This window comes from Microtus oregoni, unplaced genomic scaffold, assembly GCF_018167655.1.
Source record: "Microtus oregoni isolate MIOR12 unplaced genomic scaffold, Mior012 000001F_ref0000356, whole genome shotgun sequence".
NCBI lineage: Eukaryota > Metazoa > Chordata > Mammalia > Rodentia > Cricetidae > Microtus > Microtus oregoni.
This window is the reverse complement of record NW_024543060.1, coordinates 33,174,023-33,201,516: the sequence shown is the minus strand read 5'-3', so window position 1 is coordinate 33,201,516 and position 27,494 is coordinate 33,174,023. Positions and strand designations below refer to the sequence as shown.

The following is a 27,494-nucleotide window of genomic DNA, read 5'->3' as shown; positions in this document are numbered from 1 at the left end:
ACAGTGGGAGTGGATGGAGTGGCTGACTCTTTTGCCTGCTCTTGGGACTCTTTTCCTCCTACTGGGTTCCCTTGTTCAGACTTTATATGAGGTTTGTAGCTAGCCTTATTGTTAGCTTGCTATGCTATGTTCAGCTGATGTCCCTGGGAGGCCTGCTCATTTCTGAAGGGGAACAGAGGAGTGGATCTGGGGAGAGCGGAGGCTGGGGAAGTACTGGAAGGAGTGGAGGGAGGGGAAACTGTGGTTGGGATGTGCTGTATAAGAAAAGAATAAAAAAATATGAAATGGACAGAGAATTCTCAATAAAAGACACAAATGGCTAATGTTTAAGAGACAAACTACTTTGAGATGCATACTTCCCAGAGCAGGACTGGGATTCTATCTCACTCCACAGAGGAAATAAAGTGCCAGTGAGGACGCCAGGAAAGAGGAGCACTCACACACACTGTTGGCACAGACACAATGGAACCCTGTCTGGAGTTCTCTCCAAAAAGTAAAAATAGCACTACCATATGATCCAGGAGACTACTCCTGGGCACACACCCGCAGAAGTCCATACTGCATTACAGAGATAATCTTAAAAAGCAATGAAAAAAGGAGCTTGGCTGGAGGTCATCTACACAGGTGGATAATGCTGATCCGAGAACCTAGGAGATAGGAAATGAAAACCCCAGTACCAGATTAGGAAACTTGCCTGTGAGTTGTTGGCTAAGATGGCTTCAGAGGCCCCCAAATAAGTAGGCTATTATATTGTTCTGGGATGTCCATCAACCTAAATGGTAAGACCCTGTTGGTGAATACACAATACCTTGGTTGCAGGACATGGAAATGACCCCTGCCTTGCTGACTAGCTTTCAGACTGCCAGAAGTTACTATGTAGTCAGCTAGGGAAAAGAGCCAGCATTGTTCTTAGCCAGCTGTAGACCGTTTAAGCTACATCAGTGACTTGTAAGACAAGATCTGCCACTAGTACACAGTGGCTAGACGGTTACAGGAGGGTGAACAACTGTGCTCTGGGTGGGTGTGGGGCCAACTGCACAGTACGGCGTTCATGCTGGTGCTGTGGACCTGCTTCAAGGCCCACGGCTGGTAGCTTAGTTAGGATGACCATTGCTGTGATGACACCATGATCAAAGGACAGGGCTTATTTTGCTCACAGTTCCATGTAACAGTTCATCATCAAAATTAGTGAGAGCAGGAACTCAAGCAGTGAGGGCAGGAACCTGGAGGCAGAAGCTGATGGTTAGGCCATGGCAGCTTACTGGCTTGCTCCTCAAGACTTGCATAGCCTGCTTTCTTACAGACTCCAGGACCAGCAGCCCAGGGATGGCACCACCCACACAATGGGCTGGCCCCCTCCATCAATTACTAATTAAATGCCCTACAGGCTTGCCTGATCTTATGGAGGCATGTAATTAAGGTTCCTTCCTCTCAGATGACTTTTTTTGTGTCAAGTTGACAGTTGGGGCGGTCACTTGCCTTTGTTAAACAGGTTGATAACCCTTCACTTAGATATGACTAAGACATGTTCTCAGACACATCAGGGAAATTTCTTCATGAAGCCAACAGAGCTTAATGCAGACAGCTGGTCAAGGTGCTGAGACTTTCGAGTGACTTTTTTTCTTAAAACTGAAAATAGATTCCCCTCTCAGATCCCCACTCCATCTTCCCTCAGAAAGGAGCAACTTAAACACTAAACCAGAGCTTTATCACCTGCTCCAAAGTTCAGGGTAGGTCAAGGAAGCCGGAGCAGAAGAATGTAAGAGTGGGGGTGTGTGGAAGAAGACTGTGGATGCTGTGTTCTGGGCACAAACTCTCAGCAGCTACGCTTTCATGCCGAGCCTGCACAAGGCTGCGTAAAACAACCTTTGGTCACATCACGGATGGAGAAGAGGCTCGGGAATCCTGCATCTTCCCAAGGAGCTCTGGGTAATGGATGGCTAATGGGACAGGGAGTGCCTTGATCTTTAGTCACAGTCACTGGGTGAGTCACCCACATCCTGATGGAAAGCTCCCCGAAAATGCCCACGCAGGCAGTCATGGTTATACTTAGTGTGACACACACTTGTGCCTGTCCGTGCATGCACACACACACACACAGGCATACACACACGCGCGCGCACACACACACACACACAAGCACGCATACACACAAACACACACAAGATATGAAAGTAGGAAATCTCTGGCATAGAAAAGTGTCAGCAGGGATGGGAGCCGGTCAGGGGAACGAGTGTGATTCGAATGCTTTATAAACATGTACGAAACTGTCACATACTGACAAATTCTATTTGAATCAAACCTTCAAAGATAAAAATAAAGTGAAAAATTACGTCCCCCCCCCAAAAAAAAGGTTGGTTTGAGAATGTTAATTCGGGACTTACAAGCTTCACAAAGGTGCAAATTGGGCTTTCAGAACTGTAAGCTAGAATTTGAGTGAGAAGAGACTAGGTTAGATTAATGGCCATTTACAGGCTGTGAAGGAGCATTAGAGGATGTGACACCACAAAAGAAATCACATAAAATCAAAAGCAGAACAAGGACGGAAAACACACAGTGCAGCATTAGCTCCATGAGGACAGCTTAAAGCAGTCGACATGCCACCTGGAGTTCCCTAAAGAAATAGAGGACGGGGAAAAAGGGTAAATTTACTGACTTCACATAAAAGAAATTCAAGAGAACCCAAACACAGCAAATCTAAAGAAACCACAGCAGACCCACCACCATCAAATTGCTCAGGTCAACAACAGGGCAATCTGCAAAGCAGTTAAAAAGCTAAAAGAACCTCACACGACCTAGTGAGCCACAAAGGCCAGGAGAACATGTCCTATGGAGGGACGTAGGTCAGGAGAACACATCTGTACTGGTTGGTTTTGTGTGTCAACTTGACACAAGTTAAAAGTCATCGGAGGTAAGGAGCCTCAGTTGAGAATCTGCCTTGATGAGAGAGCCAGCTGTAAATTTTCTCATTTAGTGATCATGGGGGAGGGTCCAGCCCATGGTGGATGGTGTCATCCCTGGGCTGGTGGTCCTTCTAGAAGGTGGACTGAGTAAGCCACGGGAAGCAAACCAGTAGCTGCAGCCTCTGTGGTCTCTGCAACAGCTCTTACCTCCAGATCCTGCCCTATTTTAGTTCCTGTCCTGACTTCCTTCAAGGATGAACAGCAATACTGAAGTGTAGGCCAAATAAACCCTTTTCTCCCCAACTTGCTTTTGTCATGGTGTTTCATTACAACATAAACCTAAGACAAATTGGTACCAGGAGTGGGGTGTTGCTATGACAAATTTGACCATGTTTTTGGGAGGACTGTGGAGGGACTTTGGAACTTTGTGCTAGAAAAGTCACTGAGTGTTAACAGCTCTATGGGATGTTCTGTAGGAACTTGAAAAATAAGAATTTTGAGAGCAGTGCAGAAGATGTAGTAGGCCTAGCTTTTGAAAATTCTGAGGGAAGTTTAAAGATCCCACCAGGGCCATTTGTTATTCTGAATCAAGTTTTTGTGGTATTGTTAGATGGGGCTGAAGATTAACTGTGATTAACAAGATCCCAGATCCCAGAACAACTAAAGCAAAATTTTGTTTGGCTGAGATACTTGATGACGGTAGGCTGGAGCTAAGAAATCAGTGGTGATTAAGAAGTGACCAACATCATGGAGGTAAACCCTTCTGGGAAGTGTTTCCTGAGAGCACAGTGAAACTGTGCTTCAGAGGTGGCCATTGTTGTACACCTCATGCTGGCAGCATGAGGTTCAGATTGTGACAGTGCCCTGGTTCTTCCCTCTTGAAACAGGTATTTAATTTTGATTCTTAAAGGAGCCCCACAGGTGAAAGACTTGAACTTTTAAAAGAGATTCGATATATTTTTTTAAAGACTTATTTATTTATTATGTACAGAGTTCTGTCTGCATGCATACCTGCAGGCCAGAAGACACCATCATTACAGATGGTTGTTAGCCACTACATGGCTGCAGAGAATTGAACTCAGGACCTCTGGAAGAGCAGCCAGTGCTCTTAACCGCTGAGCCATCTCTTCAGCCTGAGATTGGATATTTTAAAGAGACTGAAATTTTAATGTGTTTGAGATCAGGAGAACATGTCCTGGTGATGGACAAAGGTCAGGAGAACACAGTGTTGGCAGAAATCATGGAAACTGCATAAGAGATAAACATAGGGAGGCCAGCCTCACACTGGCCCACTTCCCCAGCTCCCTTCTCCTGATTTCCTAAATGGGAACAGAACTTGGGGCCTTGCATATTTTAGGAACATACATTACCTCTGAATTGTATTCCAGTCCTCTTTTCATTTCTTTACATTTTTCAGACACAGTCTTAATAGTTGCTGAGTCTGGCCTTGAAAAAACTCTCTAACCTTACAATTCTTTCCTGAGTAGTGAAACTATATGAAACTAACTTGACATTTTACCTGGGCAAAACACCTTTCCAAAACCAAAAATGAGCCCAGCAACTCCATTTCCACTGAACAGAAAAGGGGATTCAAACATTGATTGTTCCCAAACCATAAACCACAACAGCTGAACAGTAAAGAGAACCCAAGTATTTAGCACTGAATGAACAAACAACCTATGGTAAATATATAAATGTACGTAAGATAGTATTATTGATAAAAGTACAAGGAATATTCTACAATGCAGATGGACCTATAAAATAGTATGTTCAGTAAAAGAAACGAGATACAAAAGGTCAGATCCTGTATGATTCCCTTTATCTGACTATGCTCAATAGGCCAATGCATAGAAGCAAGTAGAGGGCAAATGGACTGAGTGCTGTCAGAGCTGAGGGAGAAGTGGGGGAACTGATTGCTTAGCTGGTACAGATTTTATTATATAGTGATAAAAATGTCTTAGAACTAGACAGAAGTGATTGCATCATACCCTGAATGATGACTCACTTTACAATGATGAATTTTATGACATGTAAGTTTCACCTGGGAATTAAAAACTAATAATGAATCATAAAACATAAAAATGATAAATTGGACTTTATCAAAATAAAAAAAATTATACATCAAGGAACAGTCACAAGAGGGTGCAAGACAACATGCAACCTGATAAGATATTTGTAGTCATTTATCTGCTAAAGATCTGCAGTCCAGAATACGCAGAGACCTCCTCCCAAATGACAATAACAAAAGATGCAACTAAACCGCACTGAAAGTGAGTTGAAACACATTCCTATGGTCGAGAGCCCCTTGTAACTCATACTGCAATTAAGTTGTCACTGTGACTGGACTGAGAGGTAGGATCTGGGTTAGAGATGTTGCTCCTGGTAGAACTTTTGCTAGGTTCTAGCCTCAGCATGGTAAAGTAAACACATGAATAACACCACCACAAAGGGGTAGGGAATTTAAGAGGTGCTGAGACCACAGAGCATTCACAACACATTGCAGTCCCTGTCCCAGGAGTGGCAGAGACAAATGAGAGAGTAAATATGGCTCCCTTCTAGCCTGTGATGCCTTTAGACACACTTCCTAGCCATGGCAATTATGAGCTACATAGACCTTTATTATTTATAAATTATGCAATCTCTACTGTCCTCAATGTGGAAAGTGACTAAGGCAGGCATTTATGGGCTATTTTGAGATAGTCTCACTATGTGTCTGTGATGTCTGATCATGGTTGTCAGCTTGATACACCTGAGAAGAGGGAACCTCAGCTGAGCAGCTCCCTCCATGAATAAACTGGCCTGCCTACAAAGCTGAGACCATTTTCTTAATTCAAAACTGATATAAAAGGCTCCAGCCTACTGTGGGAGGTAGCATCTGTAGGCAGATGGGCCTGGGCTGTAAGAGAAACGTAGTGAAGTAAGCCTGGGAGCAAGCCAGCGAGTGGCTCTCCCTTTCCTTGAGATGGGGTTCTCCTAGTACCCTAGGCTGACCACGGACTCTTAGTGATCTTTGTGCCTTTGCCTACTGAGTGCTGAGGTTATATGTGAGCCACTATAGCAGGTTCCCCTTGATTATTTTATTCCTTTAAGTTTATATCTAGGAGCGTGCAAGAAATGGTTTGTAGCAACAGTAAATTTGCAGAATTTTGTTAAATGGAATCAAACTTAAAATTTAAATAAATATATACAAAGATCAATTCTACTAAAGACAAAGGAACACACAGTCGAATGTTCACCAATACTTATTTTATATTGCCTCTGTGTGAGTTCATAAATGTGTACTGAACCTAGATGATGTATGTGGTGGTTTCAAAGAAAATGGTACCCAAAGGGAGTGGCACCATGAGGAGGGGACGCCTCACTGGAGTAGATGTCATCTTGTAGGAGGAAGTGTGTCACTGTGGAGGCAGGCTTTGAAATCTCATATATGTTCAGACCATGTCCAGTGAGATCAGACCACTTCCTGTTGCCTGCACTATGTCTGCCTGCATGCCACCATGTCTCACCATGATGATAATGGACTGAATCTCTGAAAATGTAAACCACCCCAATTAGATGTTTTTCCTTTACAAGAGTTGCTATGGACATGATGTTTATTCCTAGCAACTGAAATCATAACTAAGATAGAAGTTGGTTCCAGGGACTGGGGTATTGTTTTAATAGACCTGATCATGTTTTTGTTTGAAGAAATCTGGACTCTATTAGTATGGGTTAGGAAAGCTGGGAAATGCTTTAAGAATTTGTAATGGGCCATACAAGTAGGAGCATGGAAGACAGTGGTGCTGATTATGATTTGAATTGTGGGGGGCTGGCTCAAGAGCTTTCAGAAGAGAAGAATATTAGTATGTTGCCTAGAAATTATTCTTGTGATATGTTGGTGAAGAATATGGCTGTTTTTGTCCTCATCTGAAGAGTTTGCTCAAGGCTAAAGTGAAGAGTTTGGATTAATTCTGTTGGCAGAAGAAATCTCAAAACAGACTGGTATAGACTCTCTCATATAGTTATTGGTGGTAACTCTGATAAAGATTTATAATGAAAAGGAGCAAGCTGAGCAAATGAAAATACAGAAGGTACACATTGAGACAAGGGGTACAGGGAGTAGAACAAAGCTAAATCCAGTGTTCAAGGAGAGAAACGGATTAAGAAATGGAATAATGGAATAATGGACCTCAGGGTAAGATCCCACCTACCTAAGTTTCTAATTTGTAAAAAGCAATTAAAGAAAAGCTTAGAGCCGGGTATGGTGGGGTACATCTTTAATCCCAGCACTTGGAAGGCAGAGACTGGTGGATCTCTGAGTGTGAGGCCAACTTGGTCTACAGAGCAAGTTCCAGAACAGCCAGTGAAGGAAATCATTGAAAACAGAAATGGTGAAGATATAACTAGAAAGGAGGTCATGTTCAGCCCCAGCAAGCAGCAGAACGTGATAGCTTTGGTTCTATGGTTCTGGCTTTAGAGGTAAAGACAGAAGAAAGAGTCTATAGAGCTTGCCTGAGACTAAGGGAAGCCGCTAAGGCCAGGCATGTGTCAGGGGTGTCCCTGAATGGAAGTCTAGAAAGGCCATTTCGCAAAGCTGTGAAGTTGAAGCCTGGATTTCCCTGGAGATCCCAAAATACTGGAGATGCCAGAGCCGGGGGATATCTGTTGAAGAAAGCTGCTAACAAAGATTGAAACCAGTCCAAGAGAAAGAAGTGTGTTGGAGTCAAGAAAACTGAAAGGAGTTGGAGATCTGAGGAAAGCTTTGACATCAGACATAAAGATACAGAGTTTGGAGTTTGCCCAGCTGGTTTTCAATCTTGCTTTGGTCCAGTATTTCCTCACTATGCTCCCATACCTGTTTTAGAATGATAATATATATTCTGTGCCATTATATGTTGGAAGTATGTGATCTGTATTTTGATTTTAATTTTATAAGGGAATATAGTTAAGAAACTACATGAATCTCAGAAAAGACTTTGAATTTAGACTTGTAAATAAATTTGAAACTATTATAGACTCTGGGACTTTTGAAGTTGAACAAAATGCATTTTTGCATTATGATACAGCTACAAGGATTTGGGGGCCAGGGAATGGAATGTGGTGGTTTGGAAGAAAATGGCCCCCAAAGAGAGAGGCACTATTAGGAGGTGTGGTTTTGTTGGAGGAAGTATGTCACTGTGGAGGTGGGCTTTGAGGTTTTATATGTGCTTAAGCCAAGTCAATGACACAGACTTTGGCCTTTTGCCTGATTTTCAGATGTCGGACTCAGGTCCACCCCCAGACATGCCATCATGCTGCACTGTGGTGATGATGATAGTGATGATGATGATGATGGTGATGACAACCAATGATGTGGAAGTGTAAGACAGATTTCCTTCCCAAGTTGGTTTGGGCATGGTGCTTCATCACAGCAATAGTAACACTAACTAAACAGGGTTCCAGTTCCAGTGCTAAGCAAAAAACTACCTGCAGCTGATACACTCTGGCAAAAAGAAGACAGGTTTTCTCTAGTGGGGTCTCACTGGGTAGACCAACTGCACTCAGTGCAGGCTCTATGCCAGGAGTAGCTGCCAACACAAAACAAACCCAATGGTAATTTTTGTGGGCTGTTTTGACATTTTTTTTTGTCTTTGTGTCTGATTTTTTTTTAAATTTTGCTAGACCAAAAACATAAAATTGGATGAGTAGGGAGGTGGAGAGGATCTAGGAGGAACTGGGGGATGGAAAAACATTATAAAATATATTGTATGAAAATTTTTCTCAATAAAATAAAAAAAGGATTTTTTAATCAAACAGGAACATAAAAGAATCAAATTGTCTGTGAGAAACTTAATGTCAATCAAACCTGCCAAACGTGTTTTGTCAGTGGCTGGTCTCAGAAGTTAGTTTTGTGTGTCTGTCTCATTTACACTTCCTCATTCTGGACATCGAGTCCCCTTCTCTTCTGTTTTGCCACACTAAGTTGTTTCCGAAGAGTTTCAACATTCAGTGAATTTCAGAAATTTGAAATCATTTTGCAACCGGCTTATTTTCAGACTGCTCAGCAAACAGCTCTAGGCATTAGCAGAGAGTGCACACAAGCAAGCACTCTGATGCTCCCGTGTCTTCGGATCCAGCCACTCACCTCTTGGGAAAGCTGTCTTACTTGGTCCTTTTGATGGTCCAGATCTTTTAAAATTAATGAATTTTGTTTTTCTAACTGAAGAACTCTTCTTGCCAAGTGGACGCTAGGTGAAAAAAATGAAAAGTTTTCATGCATATAAAAGTAGAATAAAAGCTACCTACACTCAATAGATAACTGTGTACTAGAAAACCCACGCATCATTTCCTAATAACATATATAGCAACAGAGAAAACGACAATACAAAGTTATAAAAAACACTGGAAGAGCAATACTTCACCATCTCTGAAAGTAACAACCCTAATTTCCGCACGATAATTGTGATATACCGATCACAGTGATCTTGGTTTATTACGTTATGCTAGTAGCTTGACCGAAAAAGCTATCATTTTAACAAGTTTCCCAGTCACAAATCCGCCAGGAAATTAGCTGAATATTATGCGCAACAAATTTACATTTGGATAAGTGTTTACACAGACCAATATTATGAATTTTATAAAAAAATATAATCAAACGGGTTTCCTATTGTAAAGGGAGGTGAAAGAGATGTGCAAAATATGAAGAATAACTACAGTCCAGGCTACACTACAAGAACCTCCCTTCCTTCCAATGATTTGTATTACCACAATACACACCCCCTCTCTTGACAGGGTCTTAATCTGTAGCCTAGGCCAGCCTCAATTCATGATCCCCGTACATTCTTCAGGACACAGCAGATAGTGACTAAACTGTCTTTAAAATTTCCTGCTTCATGGAAAAGTCTGCTGGATACTATGGGCCTGTAGGCCGAAGATGGATGCCCCAATGATACAAAAAACTTTGGATGACTGTCCAGGCAGCAAGATGTCTCTGTCATTTCTGGAGTTTTGGAAGTTGCTTACTTCTCATTTACATAGGTAATATTATATCCTTCTGGAGTCTTTGATGGAGTTAAAAAATGGTTAGTTATAGTTATAGTTTTCCTTAATTATGATAAAAGATAAAATAGATATAAATATTGTAATTGTAATTCTTGCTTGATAACTGTTTTGTTATATGTAATTTTACTATGTTAAAGTAAAAGCCTTTCCTTTTTGTTTAAACAGAAAAAGGGGAAATGATGTAGAAAGGTCATCTGTCTGTGTGTTACTTTCATTGGTTAATAAAGAAACTGCCCTGGCCTTTTGATAGGCTAGCCCTTAGGTAGGTGGAGGAGACCGAACAGAGTTCTGGGAGGAAGAAGGCAGAGTCAGGCAGACCCTTCCAGAGATGGACGCTGGCTAGAATGAATGCCAGTAAGCCATGACCTCATGGTGGCATACAGATTATTAGATATAGGTTAGATATGGGTTAATCAATATGTGAGAGTTAGCCAATAAGAGGCTAAAACTAATGGGCCACGCAGTATTTAAATAAATACAGTTTCTATGATTATTTTGGGTGTAAGCTAGCTGGGATCTGGGCGGGAATGCAGCCCACTGCTCTTTCTACATAAATATTTTTTAAAAAGAGTTAATAAGAAGCCTGAGCTAATAGCCCAATCAGTTTATAACTTATAAAAACATCTGTGTGATTTTTGGGGGGCTAATTGGCTGTGGGACCTGGGAGGCCGGAAACCAGGCAGGACAGATACCCCATCAACATGCAAAGGTAAGATGATGGTGACCTGGCGATGTCAAGTGCAGTACAGTACACTGTTCATTGCTTTGGGTAATTGTTCTTAGCATAATGCTCTTATGCAGATATGGTGACAAAATGAAAAATAGCACATGGCATACATACTGAATCAAGAAATTCCATGTCAGTATTTAGTGTTAACACAGGGACAGTATCCTAGTAGGAACGTCCCTGGGTTTTAATTAAGGCGTTTGGAGATAGAAAAATAACTCAAAACAGAAGCAAGGCCCTACAGCGTGGGTATGACATGCCTGAGAACTGAAGCTGTAGTTCCAGGGATCTCACCCCTTGTGACCACCACAGGCACTGGGCACACATACACAGCATACACATATGTGCAGGCAAAACTCTCACATGCATACAGTAAAATAATACATTTTTTTTAAAAAAATTCCATACTAGGTAGTAAATTTTACAGATTAAAAATGTTCTAAACATATCTTCCAGCATCCAGATAAGCCCAATCAAAGAGGTACACACCAAGACAACAGTGCTTGGGTGTCGCCCACATGGTACAGAAACATGAGCAGTACATGCAACCAGAAAATCCTGTCTGCTGTTTCCAAATAGTTGCTACTCAAACAAAAACATTACTTCAGATTTTCAAGTTTTATCATGTCAGGGTGCTAATTTTATTTTAGTCTACTTCAAGTATCTAAGCCCTTTTTGGCTTTCCACAGTTGTGTACCAGAAAGAGTTTGAAGAAATTTTAGCAATTTATTTATGCGTATATGAAACTTCAAAGTGTGAGTACCTTATTGTATACTTAAATGCTGATCAGAAATTTTAGGGTCAGGGGGCTAGAGAGATGGCTCAGAGGTTAAGAGTATTGCCTGCTCTTCCAAAGGTCCTGAGTTCAATTCCCAGCAACCACATGGTGGCTCACAACCATCTGTACTAGGGTCTGGTGCCCTCTTCTGGCCTGCAGGCATACACACAGAATATTGTATACATAATAAATGAATAAATAAAAACAAACAAACAAAAAACCAAAACCAAAAGGTATGATGGTGTATGCCTTTAAAAAAATAAAAATAAAAAAATAAAATAAAATAAAAAGAAATTTTACGGTCAGCTGGACAGTGGTGGCGCATGCCTTTAATCCTAGGACTTGGGATGCAGAGGCAGACGGATCTCTGTGAATTTGAGGCTAGCCTGGTCTACAGGAGCTAGTTTCAGGACAGGCACCAAAGCTACAGAGAAACCTTGTCTCAAAAAACAAAAGAAAGAAAGAAAGAAAGGAAGGAAGGAAGGAAGAAAGAAAGAAAGAAAGAAAGAGATTAATTTTAGGGTTATATTTCAAATGAGAAACACAAAGCTACTGCCACTTCTTCACAGGGAACTGGCAATAGAGTGAGTGCCTGCAGAAACGTTTCACAGCAAAGAAAGCAAGGGCCCACATCTCATGTACTTAAAAATGCTTCATTAAAAATTTACAGCAAAAATTTAATTGAATTATTTTAATTGGTGTCTAGGGAGAAATTCTGGAACCCTAGCTTTTCTTGCTGTGCAACTGACTTAAGAATGTGCTAACTGATACAACCCCCTAGTGTTTACTGGACACTTACTCTATGCTAAACACTGTGAAGTGATCTTCATAAACATTTTCTCAGTTTAATGTTTAAAAATTCTTTTGGGAGCAAGAGGCTTAATTCTTTTTCATGAGATTTAACATTTTTATTGACAATAACATGGCTCAAAAACAAAAACTCTAAAAAAAAGCCCCACAGATTTAGGCAGCTATTGAAAATGATTTTGAGCGAGGCATGGTGGTGCACATCTTTAACCCTCTCACTTGGGAGGCAGAGGCAGGTGTATCTCTGTGAGTTTGAGGACGGCCTGGTCTACAAAGAGAGTTTTAGGACATGAGGGATGTTACAAAGAGAAACCCTGCCTCAAAAACCCAAGGGGGAAAAAAGAAAACGATTTTCAATGTTAGTTTTAAGGTTAGCATACAATGTAACACATTTCATCATGACGTCACACACATGCCGCCATGCCTTATTTTCACGTCCATATCTCCTTTCCCAAGCCCTCTCCCCATTCCAACTCTTCATTATTCATTCCCCAGTTACTGTATTTTGAAGAATAGTCATTGATAGAAAAATATTCATGGTGGAATAGCAGGTTAAAAACCAAACTACTAAAAATGTATAATGTACAAAAATTACAAGAAAATTAATGTTTATATAAATTTCTGATTGCTTATTTTGAATAATGGGATTATCAGCAATTTAACCAATATTAAAAATTATATAAATATTTATAATCAATTAAATGTTAGCATAAAATATTCATTATTGGCTGTTAAATATACAAAATTTTAAATCAAATTAAGTATGAAGGAGATACATTATTATAGCAGTTGAGAAATAAGTTCTTTTGAATTTTTAATACACTTTTGCATAAGCTGATAGATAATGACAACTTTATTATGCAAGCACTCCATTTACTGCTATGAGTCATTTTATATAACTCAGTTTAAATTTGCATTGCTTTACTTTCCAATGCCTAGGACTAATAAGTATAGACTCTCTAAAGACTGCATTGCTCATCTTAAATAAATTTCAAGAAGGTACAAGGCAATTGCTTTCTATATAAACAGCTCTTAAGAGACCAAATGTTCACTGCATAATCTTCAAAAGTACATCAAATCCTGTACTTTTGGATTAGGTATCAATATTCAAATTGTGCACATAGTAGGCACTCAATAAAAGTTGTTGAATGAATGGGTGTAGGGATGCATACATGTCCTCTTTGGATGTCTAGACTTACACTCTCTCTCTTCCCTCAGTTTAGATGACCTGAGAAGCACTTCCTCAAAATAGCCCTTTGGCTCACCATGAGAAGAATGCCTGGCACCAGCTGGCAGGGGTATTAATAGCACACCCATTAGGCACTTGTTCAGGGCTCACAGATAGCTCAGCGATAGAATCTTCAGAAATATTTGGACAGTTAAGATCATCTGGACTATGAATCACTTGTGGCTCTTTAAATCTTTGGGGATTAAAAACCAAATCAAATGAAACCAAAAAATCCTATCTTATGACTTTAGAAACTTCTTTAAAAAATGAGAGGCAACAACAACAACAATGTTCTGGGCTATTGAAGCGCACAGCTGGGAACTTCTCTTTCCCTATAGAGACTGTCTATAGGATTCAGATGCTTGGCATTCTTCCATAAGAATTCAATTTTGATTATTCTACCAAACATTTTATACTGATAGAGAAGTCTCTTACTCATGAGTTAGTAATTACTCACATTTCTATTCTTTTCTAGGGAACAATGGACTAAAAAAAAACAGATATATTTATAAATTGCAAACATATCCTAAGTCAGTCATATCAGCCTTTGGGAGCACCAGAAGGGATAGGATTGGCAACCAAGTTTTTTTCAAATAATATGTAACTTAGAAGCACCTGAACCTCTACTAAACAGAATTAATCATTCTAGCTACAAATTGATACTTTATTCATCTATTTGTGATCTATATTTTTCAAATATTCAATCAGTAAACAACTAAGTTCTTGAGCATTTTCTAACTTCCTTTAATGATAGTCATAATGATGAAATTTTCTCTTTATGCTGCTCCTGAGTCACTTTGGAGAGGCGGCTCAGTGGTTAAGAGTGTCTACTATGCTGTAAAGACCCACGTTCTTTCCCAGGCCCCATGATGGGCAGCCGACAACCACTGTAACTGCAGCTCAGCTCTGACGCTCTTTCAGATGTACACATGAACAGGCACACACAGAGATCTGATGTCCTCTTTCCTACTCTCCAGGGACCTGAGCTCACATGTGCAAAAGACACTTGCATAAAAAAACATGTGTGCACACACATACACTTAAGAAATAAAAATTTAAGCCAGGCGGTGGTGGTGCACACTTTTAATCCCAGCACTTAGGAAGCAAGGCAAGCAAATCTCTTGAGTTCAAGCCCAGCCAGGTCTACAGAGTTAGTTAGGATAGCCAGTGTTACACAGAGAACCCCTGTCATGAAAAAGAAAAACAAAACAAAAGAAACAAAACAAACAACATCTATTTTTTGAAATTTAAAACGCCTTAAAAGGTATCACAAGATAGATTTTCTTATTTTCTGTATTTCTGAATTTCTAACTTAGCCCCATAAAACAATTAGACAAACAATTAGACTATCAGTTTTGAAACCTTAAGCATTCAGATAAAGAATGTTTTTAAACTAGGTATTCTGCACCGAGCTAAGGAAAGTCAGAGAATAAGATGTGGTTGCTGACCATGAAGAACTTCTGTCGAGGTGAGAAAATTACAAGAAATGATGGCTGAAAAGAACAAAACATGTTACTGTGGTGATGGAGGAAGGTCATTGGCTAATCAAGGAACTGCCTTGGCCCACTTTATTGGTTAGAAGATAGGTGGGAGGAGTAAACAGAACAGGATACTGGGAGGAAGAGGAAGTGAGCTCAGAGAGACTCAACAGCTCTCCTCTCGGGGAGCAGACGCCTGAGAGAGACACCATGCCCCGCTCCCGGGCAGACACACGCCATGAAGCTCCGACCCAGGATGGACTAGGCTAGAATCTCCCTGGTAAGTGCACCTAGGGGCGCAACACAGATGATTAGAAATGGGCTAAATTAATATGTGAGAATTAGCCTAGAAGAGGCTAGATAGAAATGGGCCAAGCAGTGATTAAATGAATACAGTTTGTGTGTTGTTATTTCGGGGCATAAACTAGCTGAGCAGGCGGCTGGGGTGCTGGGAACACAGCCCCACCGCCCTTACTACTACACTGTGGTGTAGAGAGAACAGATGTTTACAAGTGGAGATGCAGTATTACTGTCATTGTGAGTAGAGAGGCAAATAAGGTTGCTGATACAGGGCCACATTATGGAGGGGTTTGCAAATCTGGCAGACGTGTTCAGATTGGAGGTGGTAAAGTGGAGCCGTTGGATGTTTCTGTACAGCAGGATGCACTCAGGGAGGAAGAGCTAGCAGCACTGACCAGCGCAGGTGTCTGCTGTGCAGTGGAGATAGCTTTCAAGCAGAACTGCACCGTACAGCAGGATGCACTCAGGGAGGAAGAGCTAGCAGCACTGACCAGCGCAGGTGTCTGCTGTGCAGTGGAGATAGCTTTCAAGCAGAACTGCACCGTACAGCAGGATGCACTCAGGGAGGAAGAGCTAGCAGCACTGACCAGCGCAGGTGTCTGCTGTGCAGTGGAGATAGCTTTCAAGCAGAACTGCACCGTGTGCCTAGCACATCCTCCATCACTTCTTTTGGTCTCCATGGAGCCTTAGCTGCAAATGCTCTTCTTTTCTTTTTCTATCTCCTTCCACCTTCCTTCCTCTCCCCCTTACCTGCCTTTCCACCTCCTTCTCTTCTTTTTCTATCTATGTAGACCACAGACTAGCCTAGAATTGACTACATGGCTCAGGTAGAACTCAGTTCTCAAGTTTTAAGACCACCCTGCCTGATGGTGGGGATTAGGAATGCATCATGTCTTGTGGCTAGCCTTGTGTGGTTTATTTTTTATATGAATTGGGATCTAGAAACATCTAGGAGACAACAAATGCCTTACAGACATCTCAGCATATCTGTAGGAGATTATCTAGATGAGATGAGCCTGCCCAAAATGTGGGTGTCACCGTTTCAGGAGTAGGTGTCTGAAAATGAATATAAGAGAAATGGAGCCATCAATAGCAATCATCACACTCTGCTCCCTTCCTGTGATCACAAGGTCACCAGCCACCTCAAGCTCCTCTTGCCACAACTTCTTCATGACGGACTGCGCACCCTCAAAGCGTGAGCTAAAATAAACCTCCTGCCTTAAGGAGCCTCCTTCCGCTGCTCTGTCACAGGAACAAGTAACTACACTCTGTGGATTTAAGTGCAATACATATGCTTTCTCCATATTTCCCCCTTGAATATATTTGCTATATATTGTTATAAATAGCACATACTATACATATTAAAATATATATAAAGGAATATAGGCAGATGAATAACAAACAAGGGATATAGGAATTGAAGGTGCATAGTTAATTAGTTCCAACCTGAAAGTTACTGCTACAAAGCATTTATATTTACCTGAAATTAGTGTGAAAATAAAATGGCCTTTAAAAAGTTACTGCATCTACCACCATGAAAGTTCTAATGTTCACATCTACTAGTCATTAAATTCACTTAAATATAGATGAAGCTCATGGTTATTACCATGTTCTACTTTGTGAGCAATTTAATATTTATGAATATTAAGAACAGATAACTTCATCATTCAACTCAGTACATTATCAAAATGTACTATGCAGTTACACTTAGCTTGAGTAGATAAGATAGATCTATATTGATTTACCTTTGCTGTAGTCGTCTCTTAGCTGTTGTGGGAACATTAGCACCATAGCCATAGGAATAAAGAATCCTCTCAGCCTCATCTTCATTTTCAACTGAAAGATATTAAAATATGTGCTGTGAAATAGTGTTTCTCCTTAAAAAGCATAGCTAACGTGAAAATAAAAAATTATGATAACAAATTAAGAATCCCAAGAACATTTGAAAGGGCTCATGCATAATTTGAGAGAGGTGAAGTATATTAAAGTGTATCCTTGCTTGGAGTTGCTGATTATTTTGAGAAGATATTAAAGGATCACATCTCTTGAAAGGCTATGTTTCCTATAGAGCACAGCAAGTCAGGTTTGTCATTCTGAAGGGTCCAAGGGCTTCCTACCATTAAGTATAGATTATAATTCAACAAAATTATAGATTTGATTTAATAAAGGCTAATTTTGTTTTGCTTTGGAGACAAATTCTCATTTAGTCTAGGCTTCCCTTGAACTTGCTAAGTCAAAGATAGCCCTGAGGCTTGATCCTCCTGCCTTCACTTCCTGAGAACTGGGATCACAGAAATATACAACCATGCTGTGTTTCCATGGTGCCAAGGACTGAATCCCAAGCTTCTTAAATGCTAGGCAGAAAATCTCCCCTCAGAGCTGATCTCTTGCCCATGAAAGACATGCTGGGCATTCATTTGTAACTGCAGAACAATTTCAGGGAAATAATTTAAAAAATATTGCAACTGTCATAAAACTACATATAATGGATCTGAACTAATGAATTAGCTTCTTAATGCATGAATGTTTAAATGCAATGCCATTTTTTTTTACTGGTGTGTGTGTGCATTTGTGTACTCTTAATATTAACAGGCAAAACTAACATTCAGATTTAGAACAAAGCCAAATATATATTGTGAGTGAAGCTTGACTGTGCGTGAGTATCAGTGTATTATGTACATAACTCTGAGAAGTACTTGTGTGGCAGAGTTTTAAAAAAATTACAGTTGTTTTCCTTTAATTTTGTTAGTACTTCTCATCGTAAGCCAGGCCAAGACTTTAGAGGCAGGATTATAGTTAGGAGGGCACAGGAAAGAGATGCTATCCCACTGCCGTGTCTCAGCAATCCCTATGACAGAGTCTAGATCATCTCTAACACAACACTCAAATAGAGCTATCACTGGATACATATTTGATTCCTGTCTGTCTTAAATGGCTCTAAATTCAGAGCAGAGAGAGGTAAAGCTAGTTGGTATAGTTAGATATTGATACAAGTGCTAAATCTGAGTTTAATGCTTAATGGTTAACACCTCATGCAGTAACTACCCTAGGATTCTATTAGAAAAACAGAGGCCCATACAACATGGGAAGTGATACAAGAGAGACTGAATGTCAGTATGCCATAGGAGCAGAGCAGAGCGCAAAGCAACTTACATGAATGCCAGCCACTATTTCTTCTCCTAGAAGTCATTAGCAAGACGTGGAAATTGATATTCAAGAGAAGGCACAGCAGAGAATTATATTTGCAGAGGCATAATCTTGTGGAGTATACAGTGTTAGTAAATGTGACAAATATGGCTAGATTTAACCTGGAAAGTGTTGGTAAAAGGAGGCTTAGCTCTAATAGTGATTGGAACAAAAATCTTTATAGGCTAAGGATTTTGTTCCATGGTAAATAAACTCAGGTCTGTGGCTTGGGAACTCATTTATTAATCATCTTTTCTGAATGATTTTGATGATGACTTCCCTATCTCTCCATAGCAATTGCTTTCGGGCCCTATCCTCAAGATCTTATCCTACTCCAAGTGGGGCTGATTCTTTCCTTTTCTGCAGAAGGTGCACAGCTTCAGGTATTCCACAGAGGTCTCTATTCAAGTTGACACTGGTATGCTGAGGCACACTGGCCTTAGGATGGCCAAGGTTAAGTACCATTATTGGACAATTTCTTTTCTCGTACTGACTGTTTTGTTGCTTTTGTTGATGAGCAAACACAAGTGCACATGGATCTGTTTCACTGTTGTGTCTGTCTTTATATTACTGCTGTAATATAGCTAGACACTGTACCTTTACAAACAATATTAAAGTCAGAGAAAGCCATTCTTGCAATTTTGCCCCTTTGGTTCTTCTTTTACAATCTTTGGATTTCCATAAACAAAAATATAGAAAGAGCATGTAGGAATTGGGATCAAGACAAAGTCAGATCAAATGGACAGAATTCATGATAAAGTTCTTGGCAGTTAGGGAGAGATTCCTTATTTCTCTTAGTATTTTGTCTTTTTAGTGTTGGTAAGCTGACTCCTAAGAATTTATTTATTTTTTGACATTACTAAAGAAAATTCTTATTATTATTATTAGTTTGGTTTTTCGAATCAGGGTTTCTCTGTGTAACAGCCCTGGCTGTCCTGGAACTTACTCTGTAGGTTGACATCTAACTCACTGAGACCTGTTTGCCTTCTGGCTCCTGAGTGCTGGGATTAAAGGCATGCACCACAACCACCCAGCTAAGGAAATTAATTTTATATTATTTTTTCAGTTCAGGGTTTTAAATTTATATGTGTATCTGTGTGTATACTTTATATTTTGGTACATTTATTTAGGTTTAGTAGTCATTTCATTTGAAAATGAAAAGGCCATCTTTTGCTTTCTGGTCTCCTTCCTCGCACCCTCCACCCACGCCTCAGAATCTTAAACTTGGAGTCTGCCTGCTCCATCTTCCTGACCAGTGTATGCAGTCCTGCACTTGACTCTGTCCAAGAACCTAAGTCCGAGTTACACCCCAGCTCTCATCTTCACAAGATTGTGCCTTCCCTCTGGCCTGACTTCATTAGTATGCTCAAACACAGTTTACTGTGCTGTCAAAGTAGAAGCCTGTGCCCTGTTCTCTCTAGTGGGGAACACATTCAGCATTCACTCCACTTGTTTAACAGTAGCCGTGGGTTGTCTGTAGCTATCCTTCAACAGAGAAACACTTCGATTACTAATCTGCTTAGACAAGATGACATATGTCAAGTAAAACAATTATAAGAGTATGGACATTTAGATAATAATGTGACAAAAAAGGGCAAAGTGAAACATGAAAGCTAGACAGATAAACAGGACTCATCATAAAGTCATACAAGCATGCCTGACGCTATGTATTTGGCTGTTTTTGAAGAGGGTTTTGTTAAGTAGTCTATACTGGTCTTGAACATGTGACCCTCTTACTTAAAAGGACTGAGTACTGGACTACTGACGAGTGTTCAGCTCCCACCCAGTACTGTGTGCTGATTTAGTAAAACAACAGAGAGACATTAAGCAGGCACACGTAGGGTCAAGCCTGGGTTTCACAAAGGTCATGTGGACACAGTGAAGAAGCTGCAGCTCACTCTGGGATCTACTGCGGTCGTCAGACACTGACAATGACAGAATGAGATAGCACCTTTAAATAAAATGTAACCTGACATGAAGAGCATCGCAAACCATCAGGACCTTACCTAGATTCTAATTCAGTTCAAGGGAAGTTCCAAACCACTTTTATAAGAAAGCCAATTCTAAACTTTGAACAGAAATAAGGTACAGCCATATTAAATGCTAATTTAAATGTTAATTTAAAACATCCCTTAAAATTTCAGATAAGACAGATGAATATGGTGGCACAGCCCTGTCTTCCCAGCTCTTGAGAGGCCAAGGCAAGGAAGATCACAAGTTCAAGATCAGCCTGGGCTGGTCTGGGCTGTGAGCAATCTGTCTCAAAATTAAAACTTACAGGAACAAAAAGAACAAAAAAACGAAAGAGTCAGTTGCTAGAGTGTTGCATAGAGCCCCAAAGTCAATATCCAGTCCACATAAGGTAAGCAAGGTGCAGCTATAGTAATCCAAGCAGCCGGGGCTGGAAAGGAGGGGGTTCAGCTCAAGTTCATCCATTATACCAAACAAGTGTGAGGCCCAGCACGGGTGACACAAGAAAAGAAATAAAAAAAAAAAAAATCAAGGTAGGATGATGGGAGGGCAAACACATGAAAATTAAATATCGAAGATTATAATCTAGTATGCTATTGAATTCATGTATCACCTCCCCTTTTAGTTATTTCTCATCTCAAAGGTTTGATTAATACAGAGTTGAGGCTGGTTTAGAACTGGACATCGTCCTGCCTCAGTTTCCTGAGTGGAGGATTACAAGAGTGTATCCCAGTGACCACTATCAGTTTCCGGTTTTCACTGCTGTGCTAGGGGCTGAATCCAAAACTTATAAGCGTGGACGAGCACTCTACCAGTGAGCTACATGTCCAGTCTCAAGACAAAAAATTTTTACAAACTTTGTATTCCTAGCTCTTGACAGAAAGAAAATTTAGTACTTATAGAATGAGTGAATTAAACATAAAATCTATTAAATTTAACCTATTTATTTTTTTAGTCTAGCTACTGAAAACTTATATCAAGAAATACTGAAAATAGAGAGTATTCTTTTAAAATGATCATCACTTATATTTTCAATATATATATATTTATGCCAAGGTAGTTTTCGAGATGATGCTAGCTTTCCTCTGTAGCCAGAGGAAGGAAAACTGTCCACAGTGTAAGCAGAGGGGGTGGGGCAGACTTACTTTCTGCTGTCTGCATTATTATTTCGTCAAGCTCTTTTTCCAATTTCTCGTAAATGTCTAACCTTGCCTGATGATCAGAGTTCTGCGCTTCGAGTTCAGTAATGCGTTTTTCAGAAGAGCTTTGGAGATTATAAAATTCTTTAGTTAAAACCTAAAGAGGAAGAAAAGAATGACAAAAGCCCAAAGAAGTCAGAATTATTCAGGTTCCCAGCTAAAAGATGACGCAGAGATATATTAAAGCCATTTCGCCTTTCAGCTATTCAAATGTTAAGAAAAAGTAGCTCAACTCAGAGGACAAAGGCGAAAATGACATTTATTTCTAAGGTAAATAATTCTGATGCTTTAATTCAAAGAACTGAGGGGCAAGGTTAGCATTTGCTTGTTAGAGTTCACAGAGATACAGCAGTGTGAAATCTACCTGGGGTCCCTTCTTAGGCAGCACAAAACTGCATAAAGGCAGTGTGATGAGCTCTCCAGTTTTCCACTGGAGTTACTTGACCTGCCCTGGCCACGCTTTTAGCATTTTTGGTTTCCCAGCAGGCTTGAGTCCAAGTCAAAAAGTAAATGTAAATCTCACATAGGGCAGTAGCAGAAATGCCTTTGCAAAGAAAGGGTTTCTTAAAAAATTCTTTAAAAAGGATTAAGAGATACAAATTCTTTGACTGTTACTACATAAATGCACGTACAACCTGCTGAGTCCATTTGCTGACTTTTTTCTTTTTTAAAAAGTTTGGGGCTTGCCAGACAGCTTGGCAGATAAAGGCACTTAGTGCATTAAGTCTGGTGACCTGAGTTCAATCTCTGTGACCCACGTAAAGGTGGGAGGGAAATAATTCTTTAGGTTTTCCTCTCACCTTCCTGTATGTGCAGTCGCACATATGCCCACACATCAGCACATCATTCATACACACACAATAATAATAAATCAAAAAAATTTTATGGTTATTTTATGGTATTGGAGATTGTGCATGCTAGGCAATAGCTTTGCCACTGAACTACATCCTCAACCCAAGCGCCAGTGTATATAGTTAAATGAGGGTCTATGCATCTACTCTGAAAAAAGTATATTTTACACACTGTAAAATCTTAAAATATCAATTGATACTGTAACACACAGGTGTTTTGAATGGGACCATAGTGAGATTTTCAGTGCCACGTTCGCCACTATTGTAAATAACATTGTGATGAGCAACTGTGCATGAAGCATTTTACATATTTAAAATACAGCCCAACCATACACAGTGCCAAACTGTTTTCCAAAAACAATATGTTCATCTAGAACACACAGATGTTTTAAAGTAGTGTTGAAATGATAGATCAACAAATGGCTACAAAATTATTTTAGTATTTCATACATACATACAAAATCCATACATTTTATAAGCTAGAAAAATTCTATAATTGATTCACATTATAAGTGAGATGTTATTTTTATATGTGTGAGTGTATACACCAGTGGAAGCAGAAGAGGGCAATGGATCTCCTGGAACCGGAGTTACAGATGCTTGTGAGCCATCATGTGGTTGCTGAGAATACAACTTGGGTCCTCTGGAAGAGCAGCCAGTACAGTTAGCTGCTGATGAGACATCCATCTCTTCAGCCCCCAGAAGAGGTTTTTAGTTGACTAATTTCAAGTTTCATTATCTCCCATTTTGTATTGACCTATAATTGCATGCTTTTGTAACCAAGTACATTCATATGCAGAATTTTTCTAGCTTATAAAATGTATGGATTTTGTATGTATGTATGAAATACTAAAATTATTTTGTAGCCATTTGTTGATCTATCATTTCAACACTACTTTTAAAATATCTGTATATTCTAGAAGAGCATATTGTTTTTGGAAAACAGTTTGGCACTGTGTATTGTTGGGCTGTATTTTAAACATGTAAAATGTTCAAATTTAGCTGACATCTAAATATCATGTTTTTAAAAATGTAATAAATGTTTTCTCATTTCTTTAGTAATCTTACAAATATTGACTATTCTTTATCTATTCTTCTACTTTGTAATCTTAAAAAAATATTGATTGTTCTCTATTCGTCCACTTGTACCACAGAATTACTGTGCTGGGTTAAAGATATGCTGAAAATTGGCTCTAGTTTCCAAGCTCCATACTGCAGAAGGGAAGAACTGACTACTGTGAGTTGTCCTCTGACTTCCACATGCCCTCTACCACATACACAAGCATGCATACACATGTGCACAAGAGTAAGCAAATGTAAAATTTTAAATGCTAAAATATTAGAAACAGTTTTCTTAATGAAAACTGAAAAACATAAAATACCAACCTTCTAGAAGGACTGTGTTTTGTCTTATATACACATTATAGTTCTACTGTTTTCTTCACAGTGACTTCATTTTTCTTACAATAAGTATTCCCAGCAATCATGTGCTTTTGGTTGTCAGTATTAATAAAACCTTTGCTAAATTCTTTTGAAAAACAATTTTAGTCACTTTTGGTCACATATGCTGCTATTCATATATCTTTTCGTTTACTGCTCTTTTGGGTTTGAAATGGGCTCGTTACATAGCTCTGGCTGTCATGTGGACCTCAGACTCATCACCTGTCTCAGCCTCCAGCGTGCTGCAATTCCAGCTGTGCTCGACTACTCCTGGCTTTTTCCTTCCTTTCTTGTGAGGGAGAATGTGGCTCTACATAAGTGTCATACTGAGGAAGCTTACACTCTCTGCTCACACTGAAGGAGAATAGCACAGAGGTACCTCCAATTTCTTCTGATACTTTTCACATTCCATCTGGCACTGTGTGAGGTTTCTTGCAGTTTCCTCCTGCAGGAGTTGAACGCGTTCACTCTCGAAGGCCTTCAACTTACTCTGATGGAGAAATTCCGATACTTTGCTTTCGGCGCTAAGCTGGAGCTCTCTGTACCTGAAAGAAGAGAACGTGATGGGCCTTCTAGAGCAGGTGGAAGGCTGATGGATGCGCAAACCTCATTTCTCCTTTCCACATCACCATATTATGATTACACAATTAATAATTTATCTTTATTCAGAAAAGCTTTTATAATTTAGTTAGGCATATGTATGGTAATACATACTAAAATATCTGCTTGAATAGTACAAGAAAATTATGTGCCAAATATCAAATAGTATATTTAACACAGAGAGGAACATTCTCATTATTTCATAAGTATAACTAGGAAAAACATTTCTAATTAACATACAAATCACAACATAGTCTAACTTTGAAAATATTCCATGTTGTGTTCTAAGAGAAAGCAAAGCAGACACAATGTATTCTTTTCATACAGCCCCTATGAGCCCATTAAAATGTTATGTATGTTATTAAAATTCATTTATTCAAATATTGAGCTAGTAACTATAAGCAATAATGGGACTACATTAGTCAAAGAGTTGTTCTTTTTCTCTTAAGAAACTTACAGTCTTCTGGAGAATATAGGAAAATAAAACATGAAAATCCAAAAGTGGTAAGTGATTCAGTGTGTGTGTGTGTGTGTGTGTGTGTGTGTGTGTGTAATCTAAGAACATGCTAAAGGCCACCTCACTCGGCATACTTATCTTTGGCAATAGTGTCTCACATGCAGGCTAGAGAGGGTTCCAGGCAGTGCATATGATACACCTTGTAATGGCAAGTGCTTACAATTTCATTAAAAATACTGTGTTAGGGGTTGGAGGGATGGGTCGGCAGATAAAGTGCTGGCTGCATGAGCAAAGGGCTGGAGTCCACAAAGTCATGATGGAATACATTCCTAGTCTCAGAACTGGGGAGACAGAGACAGGAGGATCTCTGATGCTTGTTTGCTGCCCAGTGTAGCTAAATTAATTTCACGTTCAGCAAGAGACCCTGCCTCGAAAAATAAGGTCAAGAGCAACTGAAGAAGACACTTGATATTGACCTCTGGCCTCTATACCCAGTGCACACCGTGCCCTCAATACATGTGTAGACAAACATGTACACACATATTCTTTATACGGAAAAGCACATATTGGCAAAATTATATGTTGAAATATAATTCATAAACCACAAATCTCACCATTTAAAGGAGGACCAATTCAAGCGTATTTAATAAGTTCACAAAGTTATTCACCACTGCCACCCGATACAATATTTTTAGTGTGTATACACGTGTGTGCAAAAGCATGTGAAGGCCAAAGGTGAAGCAGGGGTGCCATTCCTTGGGAACTGTCCATCTTGTGCTATGAGACCAGGCCTCCCTGAGCCCTCTCACTGGTCAGGCTAGGCTGGCTGGCCAGCAAGCTCCGCAGTCAGGAGTCTTCTTGATTCCTCCCTAGTGCTGGGGATGACAACGCATCTCTGCATGCCTGGCTTCTTGGTGTGTGTCTTTTGAGTTATTTTCTACCCATTCTTCCTCTGGCCTCGGCAACTATTAGTCTTTTTCTTTTTTAAATGGATTTGCTTACTGTGAATGCCTCAAATAAATGGATTCCTAGCAGGATTTGATGTTTTCAAGGTTCCCTCACATTGTAGCATGAATCAATACTGTATTTCTTCTCATGTCACTTTATGGATATACCCGATCTGCTTATCCACTTAACAGCTGGTGAACAGTTGAGCTGTTTCTGCTTCTGGACTATTATATGATGACATATGAACATTTGTATGCAAACTTTTGGAAACGTGCTTCCATTTCCTGTGCTTAGAAAGGAACCCTATTAACTGTTCGAGGAATTGTCAGACATTTCCTAATACAGTTGTATCATTTTACACCCCGCCAGCAACAAAGGGCGTGACAGTTTCACCACATCTATTTGAACCCTTATCAATGTCTACTTTATTACAGATATTCTAACTGGTGTGGAGTGATACACACTAAAAATTTATTAATTCAGTATTTTATTGTAATGAAAATGCCTCTTTACTCTTTAGGTCAGGTTGTATTGCAAATTTAAACGCATAAAACACATGAAATCATCTGGCATGATGTCACACAACTGTAAGCCTATATCGGGGAGGTGGAAGCATGAGGTTAGGGTCATCTAACATTACATAGCAAGTTCAAGGCCAACCTAAGATTTTTTGAGACTGTCTCAAAAAAAAAAAAAATCAAACCCACCCCATTCAACCCCAAACCAAAGGCTTAATGTCAATATTTTCTCTGAATGCTAAACTGCAGGCCATATATAAACTAAGTAGATTTGGTAAGTAATTGAGAATGTGGTGTTGACCTTTAAGGTAATCGATTTTGGAAAGATTAATCTGAAAAATTTGCCTTTTATGGGTCTAGAACACTTTAGGTGTTTTTGACACCAAGGGCAACTTCATCAAGCAATTAGACCAGCTCTCAGCATCACGTGCTCTTCCTCACGACCAGGCACCCGAACGTTTAATTCAGCACTCATGTTCTTTCTATATGAAACACAAAGCTGTAGACAACATTCAGACACCTGGAATTTGAAAAACTATCCAACCGAAAACATAAATGTCTCCTACTGTCCAAGTGTAGTTAGTAGAGCAGTTTCCCTAAAGCTAAATGATAATTCTCAACACTAATTTATTGTCACATTGTTTAACCAGGAAAGAACTTGCCTTCAGTCATCATGTGTTTGTAATAGTCTTGATTGTTTTAATTTCCTAAATTGAACTGTGAAGTGCTGAGCAAACACAATGACTACTAAAGCAGGTCCAACCGTGGGGAACGGATGCCGCCAGAGCTCAGCCCGCAGTTTCAGGTAACTCCCTCCCAACTTGTTCCGAGCACAGAACCTGCTGCCTTCTCCACTGCTGACTCAGACCTCTCAGCTCGTCCTCTCAGGCTGCACACTGTGCAAGTCTGTACTGTCCACACAACAACTTCATGTTTGGTGTTCTACTTCAGCAGGGCAGAAGCTTGGGAGGTCAAATCGCTAAGGAGCTGAATCAGAAGGTCTACTTGGCCTTGCAACCATCTTGTCCTGGGCTTGGTATTGGGCTACATTTGTTGTTATGATGTATTTGTAACCAGCCCTAG

General features: G+C 39.9%; 1 protein-coding gene across 4 annotated transcripts in view; it reads right to left on the bottom strand.

Annotated features, from left to right (window-relative positions):
• Window positions 1–27,494, bottom strand: part of Pibf1 (progesterone immunomodulatory binding factor 1) — a 149,491-nt gene that overhangs the window by 50,445 nt on the left and 71,552 nt on the right. For all 4 annotated transcript variants that reach the window (XM_041675467.1, XM_041675485.1, XM_041675495.1 and 1 more), the window contains 4 exons: window positions 24,268–24,433; window positions 21,544–21,694; window positions 16,987–17,077; window positions 9,007–9,109 (listed from right to left, as the gene is read on the bottom strand). In XM_041675467.1, the coding sequence (XP_041531401.1) occupies window positions 9,007–9,109; window positions 16,987–17,077; window positions 21,544–21,694; window positions 24,268–24,433 (511 nt within the window). The remainder of the gene's footprint in view (window positions 1–9,006; window positions 9,110–16,986; window positions 17,078–21,543; window positions 21,695–24,267; window positions 24,434–27,494) is intronic.